Source organism: Schistocerca americana, chromosome 11, assembly GCF_021461395.2.
Source record: "Schistocerca americana isolate TAMUIC-IGC-003095 chromosome 11, iqSchAmer2.1, whole genome shotgun sequence".
In the NCBI taxonomy this organism is placed as follows: domain Eukaryota; kingdom Metazoa; phylum Arthropoda; class Insecta; order Orthoptera; family Acrididae; genus Schistocerca; species Schistocerca americana.
In genome coordinates this window covers 184,573,447-184,598,792 of record NC_060129.1, presented here as the reverse complement: position 1 = coordinate 184,598,792, position 25,346 = coordinate 184,573,447, and the positions used below count along the sequence as shown (strand labels likewise).

The 25,346-nt window shown below is 44.1% G+C and overlaps 1 protein-coding gene across 1 annotated transcript in view; it reads left to right on the top strand.

The window, feature by feature from the left end:
• Positions 1-24,556, top strand: part of LOC124553527 — a 119,354-nt gene extending 94,798 nt beyond the window's left edge. The window contains exon 8 of the mRNA XM_047127376.1: positions 24,410-24,556. Coding sequence (XP_046983332.1) covers positions 24,410-24,556 — 147 coding nt within the window. The remainder of the gene's footprint in view (positions 1-24,409) is intronic.
• Positions 24,557-25,346: the final 790 nt, after the last annotated feature.

Here is a 25,346-nt window from a genome sequence, read left to right as displayed (position 1 = left end):
ATTTTTTTGCGAATTTATTTACTTATCTACATTGTTCCATGACAGTATTTATTTTTTGGAAATATGCAAGTCTTAAATAAGAATTGTATGTGTGTATTACGTGTATGTTCAGTACTGTGCCAAGAACAATTAGTATCAGTGTCAAACCAGAGGAGCAGGAAGATGGAGATAACTCAACTGTGTGGTAGAACATGTAATGGTGTTCGTAGCGCTGATTAGTGTTCTGATTGGTCAGAGGGGAACAAAATGTTATAGTATGAGACAGTAACAAACAAGTGTCGTTGTGACATGTTGTTTGAAGTGAATGCATAGTGTTAAAGGACAATTGCACAGGACACAGGAATAAGAGCAGTTGTTGTACAGGATGTTGACATACTGATTGAGAAATACAGTAAGGTATTAAAGAAAACGTTAAAAATTAATGTATATACGGCGTAGCACTTGTAAAGAAGAAACCATGTTGTTTAAAAGTGTATTTTTACAATTAATGTAGTGCAAGGGAAAAAAATGTGTCAGAAGTTAATGTGAAAGAACATATGTCTGGCAAGAGTTATACAGTAAGGGCGTAGTACCTCGAATTTAGTGTGATTTGTGATCAACAGATGATGGCCAATTTGTTCGAATAAAAACAGAGTGAGCGAACAGTGCAAATGAAACCGATCCCTGTGTGAATTTAATATACTCTCCTACTGAGCATCACTGCCATAGACGGTGTTACATAGAGCCATTTTTGCAGAGACTGTCAAGTTACAGCGAACCTTACGGTGAATTTAATGGAGGAAGGATTGCTATTTTGAAACTAGAGATTGCAGCATCCCTCGCCATCTTCGTATGACACGAGGTAGATGTGACGTGCAGCTCAGCCTACCTACATACCTATTTGATCACATACACACTCACTCACTCTCAAACACACACACACACACACACACACACACACACACACACACACACACACACACACGTGCGCGCGCGCGAGCACGCTGCAGAACCGAAACAAAGTGATGAACTCCTTCCGTCGTTTGTTCGGAACCCCCGCAGCGTCGCGAAAACACAATCGCGGTTTGCCCCGCGTCAGCCGGCCGGAGTGGCCGAGCGGTTCTAGGCGCTCCAGTCTAGAACCACGAGACCGCTACTGTCGCAGGTTCGAATCCTGCCTCGGGAATGGGTGTGTGTGATGTCCTTAGGTTAGTTAGGTTTAAGTAGTTCTAAGTTTTAGGGGAGTGATGACCTCAGATGTTAAGTCCCCGCGTCAAACACATCACGTGACGCTCTACTCCGCGTGTTTAGTCGCAAGCAGTTTACTGGCGGAACCGGATAAATTTCCTACACTAGTAAAACCGCTCTAAATTTGACGCCGTCATCTTCGCTTTGATCGGCGAGGCATGGTTAAGCTTCACCAATCTAAGTCCAGCACCGGCAATTACCAGCACTGTTAGTACACTGAGGAGCCAAAGAAACCTGTATACCTGCCTAACATCGTGTAGCGCCCCCGCGAGCACGCAGAAGTGCCGCAACACGACGTGGCATGGACTCGACTAATGTCTGGAGTAGTGCTGGAGGGAACTGACACCATGGATCATGCAGGGCTGTCCATAAATCCGTGAGAGTACGAGGGGTGGAGATCTCTTCTGAACAGCACGTTACATCCCAGATCTGCTCAATAATGTTCATATCTTGGGAGTTTGGTGGCCAGCGGAAGTGTTAGAAAAGTGTCTCTGGAGCCACTCTGTAGCAATTCTGGACGTGTGGGGTGTCACATTGTCCTGCTGGATTTACCAAAGTCCGTCGGAATGCACAATGGACATGGATGGATGCATGTGATCAGCCAGGATAGTTGCATACGTGTCAGCTGTCAGAGTCGTATCTAGATGTATCAGGGGTCCCGTATCACTCTAGCTGCACTCCATTACGGAGCCTCCACCAGCTTGAACAGTCCCCTGTTGACGTGCAGGGTCCATGGATTCATGAAGTTGTCTCGGTACCGATTCATCTTCAACCGCTCGATACAATATGAAACGAGACGCGTCGGACCAGACAAAATGTTTCCAGCCATCAGCAGCCCAATGTCGGTGCTGACGCCCAGGCGAGGCGTAAAGCTCTGTGTCGTGCAGTCATCAGGGGTACAGGGGTGGGCGTTCGGCTCAGAGAGCCCATATCGATTATGTTTCGTCGAATGGTTCACACACTGAAACTTGTTGATGGCGCAGCATTGAAATCTGCAGCAATTTGCGGAACGGTTGCACTTCTGTCACGTTGAACGATTCTCTTCAGTCGTCGTTGGTCCTGTTCTTGCAGGATCTTTTTCCGGCCGCTGCGGTGTCGGTGATTTGATGTTTCATCGGATTCCTGATATTCACAGTACACTCGCGAAATCGTCGTACGGGAAAGTCCCCAGTTCATCGTTACCTCGGAAATGCTGTTTTTTTTTTCTTGGCGTTTCAGTGTAGTAACGTTACTACTATCGAGTAAGGTTCCAAAGATGAGACCGCAGGACTGGGGAGATAACCATCTAAGTTGAATAAATGACCTTGAATTGGCTGCATGCAATATAAAATTCAAAGCCAGCAGGAAAACGGTGACTTGGAAAACATCACTGTCAGATCTGCACGGGAAAAGTTCAGTTTATATATGTGAATTCACCCTAGCCACGCCAGTCGCTTTCTACCTAACCGCTGGTTCCAGCTACCTAACATGTCCGAGTTTCCTCTCAGCTCACCGACAATAACGCTCCTGTCTACAGGAAACCATACAGGCTTCCAGAACACCTACAGCCAATAACGGAAGAATTCCTCCATCAGAAACTGTCTGAGGGGACTGTTGAACAAGTGTAGATGTTTTAACTGTTCCCAAAAATGTTGTCGGATGGCACAAGAATATACAGATTATGCTGTGACTACAGATACCTCAACACAAGGACTATCACTGGTGAACATCCAACATTGAATGCAAAAGAAATTTTGGACAACATGGGTCAGTGTAAATACATTTTTACGATGGGCTTAAGAGCGGTCCAGAACATTCACACAGGGAACAACAGGGCCGCGCGGGGTAGCCGCACGGTCTAGGGCTCCTTGCCACAATTCGCGCGGCTCCCCCCGTCAGAGGTTCGAGTCCTCCCCCGGACATGGGAGTGTTAGTTTAAGTTAGATGTCCTTAGGTTAGTTAGGTTTAAGTAGTTCTGAGTTCTAGGGGACTGATGACCTCAGATGTTCAGTCCCATAATGCTCAGAGCCCTTTGAGCGCACAGAACAAGTAACCACAGAGTCAACACACAACCAAGGACAACAAACATCACAAATATCGATAGTGACTATTAATCAGCAGGTGAGGTAGCACTAATTCTGTCCCTCTGGTTTTTGATGAGAGACAGAGCCGGATTCCAAGCAACTTTTAAACAGAATCCACCATCTCTGTTAATAAGGTTGCTTGATAGTCTGACTTCAACAGCTTCCTTAATAACACTATCCCAATAGCTGGACGTGCAAGCCAGAATCTCCGTGTTGTTGTATTCCATAGGATGGCCGGTGTCAAGGCAATGTTCTGCAATAGCGGATTTGCTCGGCTGTTGTAAGCGTGTGTGACGCTTATGTTCAGTACACCGGTCTTCCACAGTCCTGATTGTCTGACCAATATATGACATGCCACAAGTGCAAGGAATGCGATAGACACCAGCCTTACGCAAACCAAGATGATCTTCTACCGACGCCAACAGGACCTTAATCTTAGACGGTGGTCGGAAAACACATTTCACATCATATTTCCGCAAAATACGGCCAATCCTGTTGGAAATGCTTCCTGCATAGGCAAAAAGGCCGTAGACTTGGTTGCCACTTCGCTGCTATCGTCACTCACCCGTTGCACAGAAGGCTGATGGCGCAACGCAGGTTTGATCTGCCTCTCACTATAACCATTCTGACGAAAGGTGACTTCGAGATGTGACAGCTCAGCTGCCAAACTTTCAGGGTCTGAGATAAAGAGGGCCCTGTGAACCAAGGTTATTAAGGAAGCTGTTGAAATCAAACTATCAAGCAACCTTATGAACAGAGATGGTGGATTTTGTTTAAATGCTCCTTGGAATCCGGCTCTGTCTCTCATAAAAAAAAAAATATATATAAATAAAATTAAAAAAAAACAGAGTGACAGAATTAGTGCTACCTCACCTGTTGATTAATAGTCACTATCGATATTTCTGATGTTGGTTATCCTTGGTTATGTGTTGACTCTGCGGTTACTTGTTCTGTGTGTGTTATCTTCCTTGTTTCTACTCTGTGAACCAAGGTATTAAATTCCCTTGCAGATTGCTTCCTTCTTGCAGTTGTGCCTTGAGAATGGCAGGGTGTGCTCCTCTCGAAATATCGGCGGTGGTCGACGACGCCACCAGGCAGAAAACCCGTAAGTTATTTGCATGTCCCAGGCATGTTAGATAGGCTTCATTTCTGGATGACACGCTGGCCGCTCTAGTCGAGCGATGACGTGATGCCGGCCGCAGTGGCCGAGCGGTTCTAGGCGCTTCAGTTTGGAACCGCGCGACCGGTACGGTCGCAGGTTCGAATCCTGCCTCGGGCATGGAGGTGTGTGATGTCCTTAGGTTAGTTAGGTTTAAGTAGTTCTAAGTTCTAGGGGACTGATGACCTCAGATGTTAAGTCCCATAGTGCTCAGAGCCATTTGAACCTTTTTTTTTTATGATGTGATCCTGAAGGAAGTCATTCACAAGATCTGTACGATGGGGTCGCGGATGTAGTCCAGGAAGACGAATGCCTCGCCAATATGCTGCCAATATGTTTGCACTATCGGTTGGAGGATGACATTCACGTATCGTACAGACGTTACGGCGCCTTCCATGACCACCATCGGCGTACGTCGGCCCCACATAATGCCACCCCAAAACACCTGGGACCCTCCACCTTGATGCACTCTCTGGACAGCGTGTCAAAGGCGTTCAGCCTTACTGGGTTGCCTCCGAACACGTCTCCGACAATTGTCTGGTTGAAGGCATATGCGACACTCGTCAGCGAAGAAAACGTGATGCCATTCCCGAGCGGTCCATTCGGCGTCTTGTCGGGCCCATCTGTACCGCGCTACATGTTGTCTTGGTTGCAAAGATGTGCCTCGACATGGATGTCGAGAGTGAAGTTGCGCATCATCCAGCGTATTGCGCACAGCTTGAGTCATAACACGACGACCTGTGGCTGCACGAAAAACATTATTCAACATGGTGGCACGGCTGTCAGGGTTCCTCCGAGTCATAATCCGTAGGTATCTGTCATCCACTGCGGTAGTAGCTCTTGGGTGGCCTGAGCGAGGCATGTCATCGACAGTTCCTGTCTCACTGCATCTCCTAACAACATCGCTTTGGTTTACTCCGAGACGCCTTGACACTTCCCTTGGTTGAGAGTCCTTCCTGGCACAAAGTAACAATGCGGACGCGTTGGCCCCGCGGTGTTGACTGTCTAGGCACGGTTGAAAGACAACAAGGTGTCCTGGTGGAATGACTGTAACTGATCCGCTGTGGGACCCCCTCCGTCTGATACGCGCTGCTCATGCACGGTTGTTTACATCTTTGGGCGGGTTTAGTGATATCTCTGAACAGTCAAAGGGACTGTGTCTGTGATACAATATCCACAGTCAAGGTCTCACTTCAGGAGTTCTGGGAACCGGAGTGAAGCAATACTTTTTTTATGTGTGTATTAAAAACTTTCCTATTATACTGAACAAAACGAAACTATTTTAGGAGCGCTCTGGCAGAGAAAACACTTAACTGCTGTTATACTCTGTGGAAAAAGATTAGTGCACCCATTTAGAGGTTTCCAGTTCACTCACGATTTATTGCTGCCACTGTGCAAATGGAGTACATGAAATTGTTACGTTTACAGATCAGTAGCACCAGCGGTTCTGATGTAGCACGTATCGGCCCCTGCTGAAACACACGTATTAGTATATGGCGTAGCTTCCAGAGGTGGTAGTGCAGGCGCTGACTCTGGTATCCAGTCGATCGTACATATGTAGAATACTGCGATACATTATGCCATCGCTGCTCGACCGGTTCACACAGTTGTGTAAGAGTTGTTGGTTGTCGAGTCGCACAAGTCACTTCTCGTCCCATCGTATCCCACATTTGCTCGGTTGCAGACAATTCCAGGGACATTGCTCGCCAGGGAGTTTGCTGCACATCTTGCAGAGCACGTTGAGTTCCACAGGCAGCGTGTGGGGGAGGATTGTCCTGTTGGAACAACACATTACCTTCCTGTTACAAGAACGGCATTGAACAGGTCTAACAATATTCTGCACATATCAGGTGCATGTTAAAGTCCCGTCCAGAAGCAGCAAAAATGAAAGGGAGCTGTAGTGGGTGGGACCAGTGTGTCTTGTCTACGAGACAGCGCTTGCCAGGTCTGCGTCGTACGAGCAAACTACCATCACTTGCGTGGAGGCAGAATCTGCTTTCGTCGCTGAAGACCTCGGCACGCCAATCCAAGTGATCCTCTGATGACGCCAGTCGAGTGGTGCACGGCCATGCTGTGGCGTGAGGGGGACACAGGCTACAGCTTCGCCTGCCCACAGCATCACTCCTAATAACAGGTTCGCAAAAGTTCGCGTGGACGCGTCTGGGCTCAGAGTCCCTCTCACCTGTGCTGTGCTGGCTGTACAACCTACCAGTGCTGCCCCGACAATAGAAAGACATGGGCCGGTGTCTCTGCTACTTGGACGTCCAGAATCTCGTCTATGCTCTTGAGAATGTTCACGTGACCACTGGTACCAGCGTCATTGCACAACTGACGCAGCAGCGCCCTCTGGTGTGGCCGTTGTCCGAAAGGACCATCCCGCCACAGTTTTACCGTGGCATGGTTGCCTGCTTGCTTCAGACCTGAGCCTTCATGGCATATATCGTCGTCGGATCAAAATAGACGTCGTCTTTCCAGATGTAAAAGTTTTGTTTTGATAATGTTCCTATTGGGTCTTTAGCATATATTTCACTCAGAGAAACTTGCTGCCAACTGCATTGTGCGCATCATATGCCACTCTTGTTACGTGCAAGACTGTGTTGTTCATTGTCAGGACACTACAGATTAGGACAGTGATAGTTAGTGACGGGAAGTGAGGGCCACCGGCTCTTGGCTGCTGAGGTAAAGATGTAACTCAGGGCTGAGGGCACGGGTTCATGAGCAGGGCATGGGAAGTCTAGATTGTCCTGTTCCCAACACGCAACAACAACGTGCAACACACCAAAATGAGACAACAAACTACACTTGCAACAAAGCCGAGCAAGGCGAGAGGAAACTAACTAGCCAACAAGGCTGACAGAAATACTAAACGTACCCACAAACGTTACACCCGACATTCAAAATGGCCACACGTCTACATCCTGTGAAGCACCTTTAAGGGAACAGCTTTCCACGACTGACGCCTCTGACTCTCGTGATTGAGCAGCTTCTCATGTGGTTACATCCAGACCCAGGTCTCCAGCAAGCAAAGCATCTGACAGCATCCTAACAAACTTTGCAACAAACAACCATTAATCAACAATAATTACTGTATAAAATGTAGACATCAATGAAATCGCCAATGCACAATCCACTAAGATAAAGCAATCTACTTCATTTTGTTCTGGACTTAAAATTCCGAAAAAAAACAGTGCCAAGGTTAACACACACCACTCAGACAAAAAGATTGATACTACGTACTGACCTGAAGCAACTGCAACACCAAACAAACCGTGTGTCAGACTGCGAGCGGAAGAGGAACTGCGTGGATCCACTCTCATGGTTGACCGTTATATAGTTGTATGACTACTCATGTCAAAACTGTCATATCCCATAACCAAATACTAACAAATTGATGAATGTAGCAAATCTCAGTTAACTAAAAGGTAGAACCGAGAGCACTGCTATGACTAAGGTTACATCAGTGCTAGCCACATCTGATTACTGTATTTGTACAGGGTGTACATCAAGTCTGGGAACATTTTCAATTATTTATTGCACAAGAACCAAACATTGTACAGATCCCATATATACTGCATTTTGAAGAGAAACCCTGAAAGATTTCTCCTGTATACCGCCACAGCGTAGTTTGGTTGTTGTTATGGTCTTCAGTCCTGAGACTGGTTTGGTGCAGCTCTCCATGCTACTCTATCCTGTGCAAGCTTCTTCATCTCCCAGAACCTACTGCAACCTACATCCTTCTGAATCTGCTTAGTGTATTCATCTCTTGGCCTCCCTCTACGATTTTTACGCTCCATGCTGCCCTCCAATGCTAAATTGGTGATCCCTTGATGCCTCAGAACATGTCCTATCAACCGATCCCTTCTTCTAGTCAAGTTGTGCCACAAACTCCTCTTCTCCCCAATTCTGTTCAATACCTCCTCATTAGTTATGTGATCTACCCATCTAATCTTGAGCATTCTTCTGTAGCACCACATCTCAAAAGCTTCTATTCTCTTCTTGTCCAAACTATTTATCATCCATGTTTCACTTCCATACATGGCTACTCTTCATACAAATACTTTCAGAACCGACTTCCTGACACTTAAATCTATACTCGATGTTAACAAATTTCTCTTCTTCAGTAACGCTTTCCTTGCCATTGCCAGTCTACATTTTATATGTACTTCGATCATCATCATTTATTTTGCTCCCCAAACAGCAAAACTCCTTTACTACTTTGTGTGTCTCATTTCCTAATCTAATTCCCTCAGCATCACCCGACTTAATTCGACTACATTCCATTATCCTCGTTTTGTTTTTGTTGATGTTCATCTTATATCCTCCATTCAATACACTATCCATTCCGTTCAACTACTCTTCCAAGTCCTTTGCTGTCCCTGACAGAATTACAATGTCATCGGCGAACCTCAAAGTTTTTATTTCTTCTCCATGGATTTTAATACCTACTCCGAATTTTTCTTTTGTTTTCTTCACTGCTTGCTCAATATACAGATTGAACAACATCGGGGAGAGGCTGCAACCCTGTCTCACTCCCTTCCCAACCACTGCTTCCCTTTCATACCCCTCGACTCTTATAACTGCCATCTGGTTTCTGTACAAATTGTAAATAGCCTTTCGCTCCCTGTATTTTACTCCTGCCACCTTCAAAATTTGAAAGAGAGTGTTCCAGTCAACATTGTCAAATGCTTTCTCTAAGTCTACAAATGCTAGAAACGTAGGTTTGCCTTTCCTTAATCTATCTCCTAAGATAAGTCATACGGTCAGTATTGCCCCACGTGTTCCACTATTTCTACGGAATACAAACTGATCTTCCCCGAGGTTGGTTTCTACTAGTTTTTCCATTCGTCTGTAAAGAATTCGCGTTAATATTTTGCAGCCGTGACTTATTAAACTGATAGTTCGATAATTTTCGCATCTGTCAACACCTGCGTTCTTTGGGATTGGAATTATTATGTTCTTCTTGAAGTCTGAGGGTATTTCGCCTGTCTGATATATCTTGCTCACCAGATAGTAGAGTTTTGTCAGGACTGCCTCTCCCAAGGCTGTCAGTAGTTCTAATGGAATGTTGTCCACGCCTGGGGCCTTGTTTCGACTCAGGTCTTTCAGTACTCTGTCAAACTCTTCACGCAGTATCCTATTTGCCGATAGTCAGCGCTAGTCCCAAATATGGCGAGTTGAGGTGCCACTCCGTGTGAGTTTTTTCTGTGGGGACACATTAAAGATCTGGTGTGTCTACCGCCTCTACCACGTGATGTAGCAGAGCTCCGGGAGAGAATACGGGAACTGAATGCCACAGTCGGCGATGCCACGCATGCCAGCCATGGGACAGGTATGGCAAGTATTCGATTACCGTATTGACGTCTGTCGGGTCACTCACGGTTCACGTATCAAATGTTTGTAAAAAAAACTTTCAGAGGTTCTCTTCAAAAAGCTGAATCTATGACATGTGTACAATGTTTAGTTCTTGAGCAATAAATAACTGAAATTTTTCCCGGACTTTATGTGCGCCCTGTATATTAAATTCATCTTGTTGGCATCTGTATAATGTACTTGGGGATCTTACTGAATACAAGATAAGAAGAGCCCACCTCAGCAGGCGAGACAGCCAGCATTCACCCAATGAGAGTTACTGTATGTCTTCCGGAAGGCGAACCCTGCTAGGGGAAGAAGGAGAGCAGGTGGAATGTTCGGAACAGTACACTGAATGTCATTTGAACTTCGTAATATGGCTTCATCTATTCTGCGTCCTAAACGATGGTACGCTATTTCATCATGTCTTTGAAGTAGGCATTCGTTGGTGATGAAGAGATTGCATACAGTGTGGGAGATCAGTTTCATAGCGCTCTTGTCTCCGCAAGTATCCAGCTTTCTGGGGAACAACAGACCAGATGCTGTGCGCAGATACGATCTCTAAAGTGGGGCGAGATGGGAAGCTGTAGGGGACTTTTGGTTTAAGCGACGTGGGACCCCCAACCATAAGGTCGGTGCTTTCTTGTTGACTTTTTTGAGAAATAGAACAGCTACGATTGTTTAATATGAATGAAGTGTAAAGTAGGGAAAGAGAAATCGCTTTCTGTACATTGAGAAGAGAGCTTATTGGCTAAAACATTGAATAGGACAGATAGTGGGAGTTAAGAGTTGTCCGTTTCAGATTTCCGGCACCAAAAAGCCACGAAGCTGGTTAATTATCTTTAAATTGAGTATGGAAGGGAGATTGTTGCAACTTTATAATGGACTCATTGGGTACCTCTCAGAAGATTCACTACCATTATTCCGCATATTATCCACAGGGAAATTTTGCTTCTTGCTGGGACTGCTTCGCGGAATTTATTGCGATCCAAGACTCACCAGAGGACACTACAGACGAGAGGGGGACCTGGATTCTGGGCTCTGAGGGAGAACAGCCTCCGGTAGAAGTCAAATCACTTAGAATTTCCAGCCGCCACAGCTAACTTCTCGCAGGCATCAGTAACTCTAAGCATGGTGAGCGACTACAGTATTCACAGACGAAGTGATGGGAAGTACGTGAGAATTCCTTTCCTGTGCTCCTGTGCTAACCTCTTCATCTCAGAGTAGCACTTGCAACCTACGTCATCAATTATTTCCTTGACGTATTCCTATCTCTGTCTTCCTCTACAGTTTTTACCCTCTACAGCTCCCTCTAGTACCATGGAAGTCATTCCCTCATGTCTTAGTAGATGTCCTATCATCCTGTCCCTTCTCCTTATCAGTGTTTTCCACATATTCCTTTCCTCTCCGATTCTGCGTAGAACCTCCTCATTTCTTACCTTATCAGTCCACCTAATTTTCAACATTCGTCTATAGCACCACATCTCAAATGCTTCGATTCTCTTCTGTTCCGGTTTTCCCACAGTCCATGTTTCACTACCACACAATGCTGTACTCCAGACGTACATCCTCAGAAATTTCTTCCTCAAATTAAGGCCGGTATTTGATATTAGTAGACTTCTCTTGGCCAGAAATGCCTTTTTTGCCATAGCGAGTCTGCTTTCGATGTCCTCCTTGCTCCGTCCGTCATTGGTTATTTTACTGCCTAGGTAGCAGAATTCCTTAACTTCATTGACTTCGTGACCATCAATCCTGATGTTAAGTTTCTCGCTGTTCTCATTTCTACACTTCGCATTACCTTCGTCTTTCTCCGATTTACTCTCAAACCATACTGTGTACTCATTAGACTGTTCATTCCGTTCAGCAGATCATTTAATTCTTCTTCACTTTCACTCAGGATAGCAATGTCATCAGCGAATCGTATCATTGATATCCTTTCACCTTGTATTTTAATTCCACTCCTGAACCTTTCTTTTATTTCCGCCATTGCTTCCTCGATGTACAGATTGAAGAGCAGGGGCGAAAGGCTACAGCCTTGTCTTACACCCTTCTTAATACGAGCACTTCGTTCTTGATCGTCCACTCTTATTATTCCCTCTTGGTTGTTGTACATATTGTGTATGACCCGTCTCTCCCTATAGCTTACCCCTACTTTTTTCAGAATCTCGAACAGCTTGCACCATTTTATACTGTCGAACGCTTTTTCCAGGTCGACAAATCCTATGAAAGTGTCTTGATTTTTCTTTAGCCTTGCTTCCACTATTAGCCGTAACGTCAGAATTGCCTCTCTCGTCCCTTTACTTTTCATAAAGCCAAACTGATCGTCACCTAGCGCATCTCAATTTTCTTTTCCATTCTTCTGTATATCATTATTGTAAGCAGCTTCGATGTATGAGCTGTTAAGCTGATTGTGCGATATTTCTCGCACTTGTCAGCTCTTGCCGTCTTCAGAATTGTGTGGATGATGCTTTTCCGAAAGTCAGATGGTATATCGCCAGACTCATATATTCTACACACCAACGTGAATAGTCGTTTTGTTGCCACTTCCCCCAATGATTTTAGAAATTCTGATGGAATGTTATCTATCCCTTCTGCCTTATTTGACCGTAAGTCCTCCAAAGCTCTTTTAAATTCCGATTCTAATACTGGATCCCCTATCTCTTCTAAATCGACTCCTGTTTCTTCTTCTATCACATCAGACAAACCTTCACCCTCATAGAGGCTTTCAATGTATTCTTTCCACCTATCTGCTCTCTCCTCTGCATTTAACAGTGGAATTCCCGTTGCACTCTTAATGTTACCACCGTTGCTTTTAATGTCACCAAAGGTTGTTTTGACTTTCCTGTATGCTGAGTCTGTCCTTCCGACAATCATATCTTTTACGATGTCTTAACTTTTTTCCTGCAGAGATTTCGTCTTAGCTTCCTATTTGTTTCATTCCTCAGCGACTTGTATTTCTGTATTCCTGATTTTCCCGGAACATGTTTGTACTTCCTCCTTTCATCAGTCAACTGAAGTATTTCTTCTGTTAGCCATGGTTTCTTCGCAGCTACCTTCTTTGTACCTATGTTTTCCTTCCCAACTTCTGTGATGGCCCTTTTTAGAGATGTCCATTCCTCTTCAACTGTACTGCCTTCCTTATTGCTGTATCTATAGCGTTAGAGAACTTAACGTATCTTGTCATTCCTTAGTACTTCCCTATCCCACTTCTTTGCGTATTGATTCTTCATGACTAATGTCTTGAACTTCAGCCTACTCTTCATCACTACTATATTGTGATCTGAGTCTATATCTGCTCCTGGGTACGCCTTACAATCCAGTATCTGATTTCGGAATCTCTGTCTGACCATGATGTAATCTAATTGAAATCTTCCCATATCTCCCGGCCTTTTCCAAGTATACCTCCTCCTCTTGTGATTCTTGAACAGGGTATTCGCTATTACTAGCTGAAACTTGTTACAGAACTCAATTAGTCTTTCTCCTCTTTCATTCCTTGTCCCAAGCCCATATTCTCCTGTAACCTTTTCTTCTACTCCTTCCCCTACAACTACATTCCAGTCTCCCATGACTATTAGATTTTCGTCCCCCTTTACATACTGGATTACCCTTTCAATATCCTCATACACTTTCTCTATCTGTTCATCTTCAGCTTGCGACGTCGGCATGTATACCGAACTATCGTCGTCGGTGTTGGTCTGCTGTCGATTCTGGTTAGAACAACCCGGTCACTGAACTGTTCACAGTAACACACCCTCTGCCCTATCTTCCTATTCCTAACAAATCCTACACCTGTTATACCATTTTCTGCTGCTGTTGATATTACCCGATACTCATCTGACCAGAAATCCTTGTCTTCCTTCCACTTCACTTCACTGACCCCTACTATATCTAGATTGAGCCTTTGCATTTCCCTCTTCAGATTTTCTAGTTTCCCTACCACGTTCAAGCTTCTGACATTCCACACCCCCACTCGTAGAACGTTATCCTTTCGTTGATTATTCAATCTTTTTCTCATGGTAACCTGCCCCTTGGCAGTCCCCTCCCGGAGATCCGAATGGGGGACTATTCCGGAATCTTTTGCCAATGGAGAGATCATGATGACACTTCTTCAATTAAAGGCCACATGTCCTGTGGATACACGTTATGTGTCTTTAATGCAGTGGTTTCCATTGCCTTCTGCATCCTCATGTCGTTGATCATTGCTGATTCTTCCGCCTTTAGGGGAAATTTCCCACCCCTAGGACAAGAGAGTGCCCTGAACCTCTATCCGCTCCTCCGCCCTCTTTGACAAGGCCATTGGCTGAATGAGGCTGACTTCTTATGCCGGAAGTCTTCGGTCGCCAATGCAGATTATTTATCAAAATTTAGGCAGTGGCGGGGATCGAACCCGGGACCGAAGACGTTGTGATTATGAATCAAAGACGCTACCCCTCCCCCCCTTTTTTTTCTTAATCTCATTTTGTTCGCTTTTGTTCGTTTCGTCTGCTCGGGGCGGACGGCGTGAGACATCCTTCTAAGTTCGTTGATGATCGATTAACTCAGTTTCTTTTATTAGAGAGGGCACGTAACCCTCTGACCGAACACGCTGAGATACCGTGCCGGCTAAAATTCGTGACCCCGCCGGGAATCGAACCCGGGACCCCGTGCTCGGGAAGCGAGAACGCTACCGCGAGACCACGAGGGGCGGGACCCCTAGACCACAGGTACCCTCTGTGTTTAATAAATTAAATTCATGAAGACATGCAGGGTATCAGAATTACCATACGTCTGAACGTAATATCAAGTCTGAGACGTACATGTAGTGTTAATTAACGTAGTGAACATATGTCAAGGGTCCTGGAGCCATCGCTAGGGTTCTGAGGTCACCAAATGTTGTTTTTAGTAATCATTGTTTTACCATTAGAACTTTACGACCTGCTTTCTCTGTATAATGGGCACTTCACGTCCATACAACCCTTCTTCACCCGGAAATTATTCGAGAGTATCACCTGGTAGCGTAACTACTCTACAAATTTTTCTTTTATCATCAAATATTTTTTTAATTCAAATCAAACGTAGCATTTCTTGGTATACGGTAGGTGTAGCCTATGTAGGCACAAAACTTTGTGCATTTTTATGTAAAGTAGTGTTGGATGAGCGACGATTTTATGTTAACCTTATATTACACTTACTGATTTGTTGTTTACATGTCCCAAAGTATGTAAATGTGTTGGAGTACACAATAAGCTGTCAAAGCTTTGTGATGTGCAAAATTCGTTTTTATATAAATACCACACTTTCCTGTGCCAGAGAACAGAATATAATGACCGGGAAAATTCTCCTCTCAGGGTGCAAAGTAGCGAATATGTCCCTCTTTAAAAGACTCTGACAGAAATCTAGAGAACCAGCTCCCGCAACGCTCAGTCCGCCTTCCTCACCAGAAATTTTGGCGTGAGGACTACTCGCTCTCGCTTCTCCTTAACGAGGATGCAAGAGAGAGAATAACGGTGGAAGAGGGAGACGACAGTGCCAGTGAGAGAGAAAGAGAGAGGAAACATTGGTGGTGGAGAGGTAAAATGGCACGGAAAGAGGAAAAGTGATGGATTAATACAATAGCGGTTGGAGCCAAAGAGAGACAAGACATTGATGGTCAATGAGAGACAGTGGTTGTAAAAGAGGAAGGGATCAGAGAAGAGAGAGGGGTAGTGCAAATAAAAAAGATAAATGCGTGCAGAGCACACATGCTAAGTATTGGGTGTCTGGACACCTGCCTTCCAAACCCCCACCCCTCTCCCCTCTGAAACCGGCTTTGCCTACTTTTCCCCAGTCCCTATACATGTATGTTAAACTTTCCCAGCCTATAGGTCAAGCTTCCAAGGAAACGATACCCAAGGAGATGTGTAGAGGGAAAACAATAGTGGTTGCACAGACTGACAGCAGACTGTAAGCGAGAAATAAAGAGCCAACGGCAATGGAAGAGAAAAAGAATGGCAATGGGAGTGGTACCGAGAGAAAGTGGCAGAGAAGGAGAGAGTGGCAAGGAAGTGCGAGAGAAAGAGATGAAGACAGCGACAGTGAGAGAGACGGACAGCTGAAATTTCCAATGGGAGCATAGAAGGCAGTGGGAGAGAGATATAGATACTGGGTGTTTATCATTAAACTTCCCCTATTTAACATGTTATAACACAGATACTAGGTACTGTACAAGTACCAAACTTGGTAGCATTAATGTCAAGGACATGTGGAAGAGAAATAATGCAGAATCAGTTAAATTGAAACACTTTCAATGTGCTGCTACAGTATATCATACCATTACATACCGCTACCATTACTGCTACAAAAGGGGCTCTATATGGCGCCCATCAGTGTCCAGATAAATCTGGAAGCGCGAGATTGCATTCTCTACAGCAGAACGAATCATGTCTGTAGGTATACTTGCTACCTTTCTTGATACACTGCCCTTCAGATCAGCACATGTGTGAATGTTTCGCTGGTCCTGGTAAACCCTGTCCTTGAGGTAGCCCCACAACCAGAAACCACAGGGAGTGAGACCAGGTGATCGTTCCGGCCAAGCATTGGGAAACGATCAGCTGATAACTCGATGTAGTGTGGGGCCCCATCTTGCATGAAAACTGCCGAGTTCAATGCGTCTCTCTCGTGTAGAGCGGGTACGGCGTGTTGGTGAAGCATATCACAGTAGCGCTAGCCAGTCACACTGCACGTCTTTGGTCCCATGAGTGCCAACCTGTTCAAAAAAGAATGGGCCAATGATGAATATGGATGTAAGCCACACCATACGGTGACACGTTCACCATACAGAGGAACTTCATGCACAGTGACTGGAGCTGAAAATTCCCACACTCGGCAGTTCTGTGTGTTTACCTGTCAGAAGAAAATGAACTTTTTCTTTCCATAGGATGGTCCAGGGGCAGGCCTCACCAACTTCAGTTCCTGTGGAGAGCGAAGTCAGCACGTGGTTGTGTGTCCAGCGGTACAAGCTGCTGTGTGGTACAGGTCTTTTGCGGATACCATTTGAGAATGGTTCGAAGCACCTTCAGTACAGTGCGCGGGATGTTCAACTGTCGTGACACCGCACGTGCACCCCCTGACGATCGAAAATTGCGCACAGCGTTGTCTGCCATAGCAGCAGCGATTTCACGACCGGTCGTAGGCCTCTTCCCAGAGCGACTCACAGTTCTCCAGTTGATCCAAACTTCTTCATCATGCTCCGCACAGCAGGTGGAGAAAGAGGACCCTTCTGTAATCCTATCAGCCGGCGATATTCTCGAAGTGCAACTGCAGCATTACTGTTGTTTTGATAATAGAGCTTCGCCAATAATTCCTTGCTCCTTTCGTCCAAGCTAATGTTGACACGTCACCAAGTCACTGGGACTGGTCAGGTGTGTGAGACTATGAATCACGGCATCTGGTGGCCACAGCTGGAACTGGATGGTGGCACTGTGATGCTTGGAAATAATGCACCCCGTACTCCTGACATTAATGTTACCAAGTTTGGTACTTGTACAGTAATTAGTTTCTGCGTTATAACTTGTTAAATAGGGAGCATTTAATTATAAACGCCCGCTGAAAGGAAGATGCTGAGTATAAAGATTTTACTACAAAGATTGTCTAGATAAAGCTATTTATAATAATTTGTGTAAAAATAGCGCAAACACGTTTGCATGACAAAATATTTTGTGAGAAAGGTAGAAAGAGGAAGAGGCAGCTGGTTCCCCACTTTTCCGACAGAGAGGAGCATATTCGTCTATTTTTTGCCCCGAAACGAGTCTTTTTCAGATAGTAGAAAACACTTGTGTATTTAGAATCAATAGAATCCAAGACTGAATTTTAGGATGAGAATATATTATGGACCAACGCAGCCTCAAGTTTTGTGCACTAGCAGTGTTAAGTTAGAATCACTGGGCAACCATCTGCTTCGAACAGATTACGCGAGGTGTGTGATGGTGTACATATTTCTGTCATTGCTACCAGGCCCATAGCAGCGCCCTCGTGTGTCAGTTTTTGGCCTAGAGAGGAACACAATCCTGCAACATTTAACATATCGCCGTGATCTGGTCCCAGTCGGCTTCGTGCTCTAGCTCAGACTGAGATCTCTACTGGAGAGGGGGGCGGACTGTTCAAGGGAATGCAACGGACAGCGAGCGTGGACATCGTTTCAGTCAAAGGCAGTGGAAACGTGATGGAGGGCCTCTACGTCAGTGCTGTGAATGTGTTTCAATTGACCGAATGTGAGCTGAAAACTGATACTGCAGTACACGTCTCTAACACCACATTGTGTTTTATTTCGAAGTAACGTCAGAGCTTATTGAACCCGCTGTTTGCATACGTGGCGACAATCAATTAGTGCAAGAGGACGAAACGCATATTCTAGATTTTTGATTCGAAACGATGTACAATAAAACCTTCTATGTCGACGTCAAAATAGATCTAGAAGAATAGGCGCAAGTAACCAGGAATAAGGCACACAATGCCGAAACATCTTCAAGAAAGCTGTAGCGACCTTATGTGCCGCAGGCGTCGAGAAACGCTCAGTAGTTGGTAAAGAGTCAGCTGAGGGCCGCGGTTGACACACAAGTGATAAAAATCTGGCCTGATCGAAAAATAATAAATGGGGACAATTGTGCAAGTAGTTTTTAAATTAGTAATTTAAAAATGTATTCGTAGAATGTTTGACCACTGCACAGAATCAAAAAGGAGGGATATGGATATTAGCTCTGTTGTTAGTGAAAAACAATTGAGACCACCTAAAGTGAGCAATGCACCAGATGCTTACGGAACTGAAGTTAAGTTTTACATTAAATATACCACAAGATGAGGTCCTTCCCCGGTTCGTATTTAGGGAGAATGACTTGTACAACTGACAGTGCCGTACAACAAGAGGGGAGTTCAGCTCCGTCCTGGTTACAGATTCTCGAAGTGTAGAAGCGTTTAACAATCTTCTTTTCGTTTCACCGGTTTTAGGACGCGATGCAAGCCATTCTTTTCCACTTAGGCTTACTCTAAAAACTCCTCAATAACCGATAATTACGGTGTAACTGTAAACAATTGCCAGTGACTAATAAAATGGCTCTGAGCACTATGGGACTTAACTTCTGAGGTCATCAGTCCCCTAGAACTTAGCACAACTTAAACCTAAATAACCTAAGGACGTCACACACATCCATGCCCGAGGCAGGATTTGAACCTGCGACTATAGCGGTCGCGCGGTTCCAGACTGAAGCGCCTAGAACCGCTCGGCCACTCCGGCCGGCAGTCACTAATAAAAATTCACGTTGTCCTAACCAACGTTGTTTTTCGCCTGTGAGCGGCAATTACAACCAATAGTTCTGAAATGGACGGTATATAAAGAACAAAAGTATGGCATAATAAACACTAAAACTATATGCCATTTATTTTCTCCTTATAAAAACAAAAAATTAAAAAATTATCTTGTTGGATGTTTTCCCTTTTTTTTAACATTTGTACCATTTGTTAGGATAATATCTCAATATTTGTGTATGTATATTTCTTTGTCAAAGCAATTCTTGGAAATAATTCTTATTTGTTAGTGTAACAAATGAGTGTCTAGAAACAAAAACATTTTACTTGTACATGATATTTAGAAAATGTGTTAGGAATAGATTATACTTAATTACTACATTTATTAAAAAAATTTCTAAGAAAATCGATGTGAAAGACTCCTCACTTTCGATAACAAAGTCCTTAAAAAAACATTCACACTTAAATAAAGAAAGAAAAAAATTAAAAATTAATAATAACAATAATAATAGCATAAAATATTCTTCTCTTGTCAATATAAACATATTTTTGAGAATAATGTGGAAGAATATAAAGATATAAATTAGTAATACAAACTAGCATATAACGAGAATAACGTGGCTGAACAGTAGGCAACAAAATTTAGATAAAGGAATAATTTTTGACTGACTTAGACAACGATTCAATCATTGCCTAACTTCAGCGCAAAATTGAAGTTCGAAGGGTGGTGATATGTAAGGTGTCAGGCATGAAAACCCTGACATGATAAGCAAATCCAGCAGTATGTCACATAGCTCCGAATAAATCGTGACATTCAATTAACCAAAGTAATACGAGTAACGAGTGAGCAAATGGAATACCACAGACTAACACAAGAATGCCTAAATGCGTGTCATACCTTCCCACAGTGAGACAGACGCAGTTCCGAGGGGAGAAACGAGAACAGAAGCCGAGGGCAGAACCGTGTTAAGCTAGAAGGCCCGACGATAAGGGACGGACACCCACGTTTACAGCCAACCGCCAGGACCACCCCCCAGCCCATGTTGAAAGATAGAGCCCTCCAGAAGAACTGTATAGATCTTACGATAACACTAAAAGGGCCACACCAGCTGCAAGTTTTAACGTGAGACTTTTTCGCGTCTCTGTTACGTTGCAAACGTTAAAAACATTGCCCCACCACGAAAATTATAACGTTTCTCATTGGATAGACAGAATTTTTGTAGGCGGATCTTAAGGTTAACATTGAGACCCTGATTGGTCAGATGAAAACGCAGCCAGATAGTTTTTTTTAAACCAACTTCGGTAAATTGTAGTAAGGAGAAGTTAGGAGAGAGCTGCTTCCAATTAAAGCTGATGGTATTCACATTTGCTACGTAAGCTAAAATCTGAAACGCGATGATTTTTCTGTTATATAGTTATTGAGAAGCCACATCAGCCACTGTAATTAACGACTTGTTACATAAGTAATTAAAGATAATTGAGGGTCACTGTAGACCTTTTTGATAGTTTTCTCTTTTGTGAAACTTAATTTAAACCTAGATTATAGATGTGATATGGCATAGGTCATCCTTCGATCCATTGTAGAACTTGGAAACCCACTCAGGGAATATTCGTTCACATTTTTGTTGAACACAGTTGGTTTTTATCATCCTGTATTAAAATATTTCCTTTTATCAATAGTGTAATTTGTAAACAATGTTTTGTGAGTAGAATAAAATTTCCAGACAGCCTGCACCGCAAAAAACACGTTTCGAAATTCTTGATGAACAAACGGCACCACAAACACATGTGGAACCACAAATGTATGTTTCAAGACAGTCTGGATCGTGCAATGAAGCGGCAAGGTTAGCCAGACAAGATACCGAACCAATACCTGACAATGGAAAGCCAGGTCGCGAAGATTCAAATGTTTCAAAAGGCTCTGAGCACTATGGGACTCAACTTCTGAGGTCATTAGTCCCCTAGAACTTAGTACTAATTAAACCTAACTAACCTAAGGACATCACACACATCCACGCCCGAAGCAGGATTCGAACCTGCGATCGTAGCTGTCTCGCAGTTCCAGACTGCAGCGCCTAGAACCGCACGGCCACTTCGGCCGGCCAGGTCGCGAAGAGTACAGTGCAGTGCATTCAGCTACACGTTCACAACCGATGGAAGAAAATTATTGCGTACCACTCCAACGATGCTACGCAAGGGTAGGCGAAAGTTACAGTGGACAGTATCCAATGGATCTATAACAACCGGAAAGAACGACTGGAGAAATGATCAGAAACAAAAGTGGCGAAGAATCGCGAATTTCATATGGAACTATGACGAAGTACAACAACGATCATTTCCTCGCAGTCATAAAATTACAACACTTTCGAGAAGGAAACTCATTACATCCACGAACTTTTATTGATCAGTTCCGAGTAGGATTACCAGAACACAAATTAGACTTTATATGTGCACACATGTCAGGAACAGTCGCAGAAACCATGCAGAATATTGCAGCGACATGCCGATCGTACGAAGATTTCAGAGAGAAGCTTCTCTCACGATATTGGTCCAGCGAAGCACAGAACAGAGTGAAGTACGAATTATTACAGAACCCATATTTTGAAAATTCAGGAGAGAAGAGTCCCGTGAAACTTTTCGAAGTAATGGCAAAGAAAAATCAATGCTTAGATGTACCATATAGTGACGGAGAGTTGATTAAATTATGCGCGATCAAGTTACCATTAAAATACCAGCAATCATTAGTAGGTCGCGGAGGCAATGACGTCGAAGCATTTAAAGGTATTCTAAGGGAACTAGAGTTCATATTTTCGGAAGATGACGCAAAAAAAGACGAAGCGCACGTGAAAACGAAAGCAAAAAGCAGTGGAATCCACAAGACACAGTACGAAGAAACAATAATTACGAACCACGTGATAACTTCGCACCACGAAACGACAACAGATTTCAACAAAGAAACGGTTATGGATCTAGAAGAGAATATGGCAATAACTATAATTCACCCAGGAACGGCAACAACTATTACAGAGGGAATAACAACAACTGGAACGGGTATTGGAGAACCAATAGACCGACAAATTATCAACAAAGAAACCAATATCAACTAGCTGAACAAGAAAAGAGAATACAGATAGAAGAGGTGGAGGTAAGACCACCAAACCCCGAAAAACGTTCGAATTGACAGCTAAACGCCCATGCCAAAGAAAATGACGCAGGACAATTGCAGCACCTTGAACAGAGAAGTAAATACGTTATCACGAGAAGAGAAGAAGGAAGAAACAAATCCGCAGGGACCAGATGAAAACGAAGACAGGAAAATAATAATATCGTGTTGGGACGAAATTAATTGGGAGAATACTGACGAGGAAGATGAATTACGAGAGGCATGCACAACGAATGTAGGAGGACAGGACGAAGTAATGAGTATTGCAGAGCTATTTGAGATGGAAACCAGGGAAAGCGAATTCAAGGAGGATAATGCGCAGTCGACAGAAGTTGAAAATAAGTTATTAGTGGGCACACAACCCAACGTATATAATTAAGGAAGTTATGAAGCGATAATTAGAGCATTTAGATGCGATTATGTGGAAGTAGTGACGAAGAAGGAGAAGATAGACGAGGATGAGGAAAAAGTAGAGGATGTTGAAGAAAGCGTAAATGAAGGAAGAAATAGAGAAGAGGAAATAAAAGAGAGAGAAGTAGCAGTCGAAGCCTATCCTACAGAAAGTTCGAATTCACAGGGGAAAGTCCTGAAAAGACTCATGTATGATTCAGTGGAGGATTCGTTGATGCAAGAAGAAGAAGAACAGAACCAACCCTTTCAAATTCAACCAATTTTGAAGGCCATGGTAAAGCATATCCCAGTCAATATTGTAATTGATAGCGGAAGTGAACTGACCGCGATCTCAGAAAATTTATTCATGCAGTGTAATGCCAATGAGGAATTGCCAGTTCTGAAAACACGTAAGATTAAAGTAAGAGGTCCTATTAGAAACAATGCTGCGGAAGTTACGAGACTAACAAGGTTAACTCTTTCGTGTCAAGGTCAAAAGATCGAAGCCAACTTCGTGATTATACCTAAACTAACTGTAGATTTGATTATAGATGCAGATTTTTTAAGTGAGAGACGAGCGATGATAGATATGGGGAAAGGTAGCGTAACATTCGGGAATGTCACACTTCTCTTTGAGCAAAAGCTAAAATTAGAATGATGCGAGATAAAGAGGATGAAGAATTAGAATGGTATGCACAAAAGGGGGAATCGCCTCAACTCATGTTAGAAGTCCATAAAGAAATCGACGAAAAATTGCAAAAAGTTCAAGGTATTTCGGGACACAGTAAAAGAGAATTAGAGGGTATTTTACGAGATAAAGCAGAGGTATTTTTACCTAAGACTGGCAGTATTAAACACTTTCAGTACAAGTCTGAAGTAAAACAGCACAAACCATTTAGAGTGCCACCCTATACAATCCCATTAAGCTACAGGAATAAAGTATTCTAGGAGATATCTAGATGATGATATTATTGAACAGCTACCTCCACATATAACAGCCCACTCCATATTGTACAAAAACGAGATGGGAGCATCAGGTTAGTGCTTGATTCCAAACAGATCAACGCAATCATTATCACTGAGACAGATCGCCCACAAAAATTAGAGGTACTGATACAAAACTTCCACGGTACTAAGATATTTTCATCAATTGATTTACGGAGTAGTTTCTGGCAAATAGAATTGGCCCCAGAATGTAGAAAATTTACAGCGTTTATCGTATTCGGTAGATGTTACCAATTTAAACGATTGCCATTTGGTTTAAACATATCATCAGCAGCGGTTATTAGGGGATTTGATACTATACTCAGTCCTGAAATTTTACAAAAAATTACTTGTTATGTTGATGATGTAATTATAGCAGAACCCTCTTGGGAACATCACAACGACACATTAAATCAGTTTTTACAGATCATGAAAGAGCATGGGGTCACAGTAAATATAACGAAATCCTAATTCGGAAGGCGAGAGGTCAAATTTCTAGGACATCTATTTTCAGAGAAAGGGGTAACGCCCAACCCAGAAAAACTAACAGCAAGCAACGAATTCTGTACTCCATATGATAAGAAAACTCTCAGAGGATTTCTAGGTCTCACTGGATTCTATAAAAAATTTATTTGGATCGACTCTCTCGCAACACCACGGCTATGTGCGTCGACTGGAAAAAACACGCCATGGGTATGGGACCAACAAGCCAATGAAGAATTTTTAAAAGTGAAAAACGCACTAACAGCAGCACCAATTTTAGCACATCCTGATCTAACACAAATTTTTGTATGGCCACTGATGGCGCGAAAACAGGAGGACACGAGGCAACTCGGACCGCCGAGTCGCTCGCAGCTGGTCGCCCCGCCTGCGCAGCCGCAGCAGCCTGACAGCCCGGGGAGTGGTGGGGCGGGCAGCTGGCGGCGGCGGCGGCGGCGGCGGCTGCGAGTGCGGAGGGCCTGAGCTGTTGTTCAGCACTGTGTCGAGCAGAGCGTCGTGTCGCACAGTCTGCGAATTCCCAGATGCCAGAGTTGCAGGAGCGACGCGTCTGCATTACATTTTGCGTGAAGCTCAAGAACACCTTTACGGAGACACGCCGAATGATGCAGGAAGCCTACGGTGATGAGTGCTTGAAGCCGTACTCGGTGTTACGGAGGGTTCACAAGGTTTAAAAATGGCCGGGCGGAAGTTAAAGATGACCACAGTTCAGGATGCCCTTCGACGACGCAAGTGTCAGGAACGCCAGCGAAATTGCACGTGCCAATCGAAGACCGACTGTCCCAGAGAGACTGCAAAAGAATGTAACATTTCAGTCGGATCACGTCACGAAATCCTGACACGGCATCTCGCAATGCATCGTGTCACCGCCAAGTTCGTCCCACTGCTGGTGAGTGAAGACCGGAAAGATTTCTGCCTCACAATCTGCGAAGAGCTTTCGCATCGCGCAGATGAGAACTAGATGCTGCTTAAGAGACTCATAAATGCTGATAAGACGTGGGTCTACAGTTATGATGTTGAGACCAAGGGTCAATCTTGACAGCCGGTCGGGGAAGGTTCTCCAAAAAGGGCTCGTCAGGTCGGATTAAGTGCCAAAGCCGTGCTGAAAGGTTTCTTTGACTTTGATGGTTTAGTTCGTCACGAATTCGTGCCACAAGAACAAACTGTTGATCGGTGGTACTATCGGGACGCATTGCGGCTTCTGTGAGGAAATGCAACATGGAAACGGCCCGAAATGTGGCGAGACAGTTCGTGG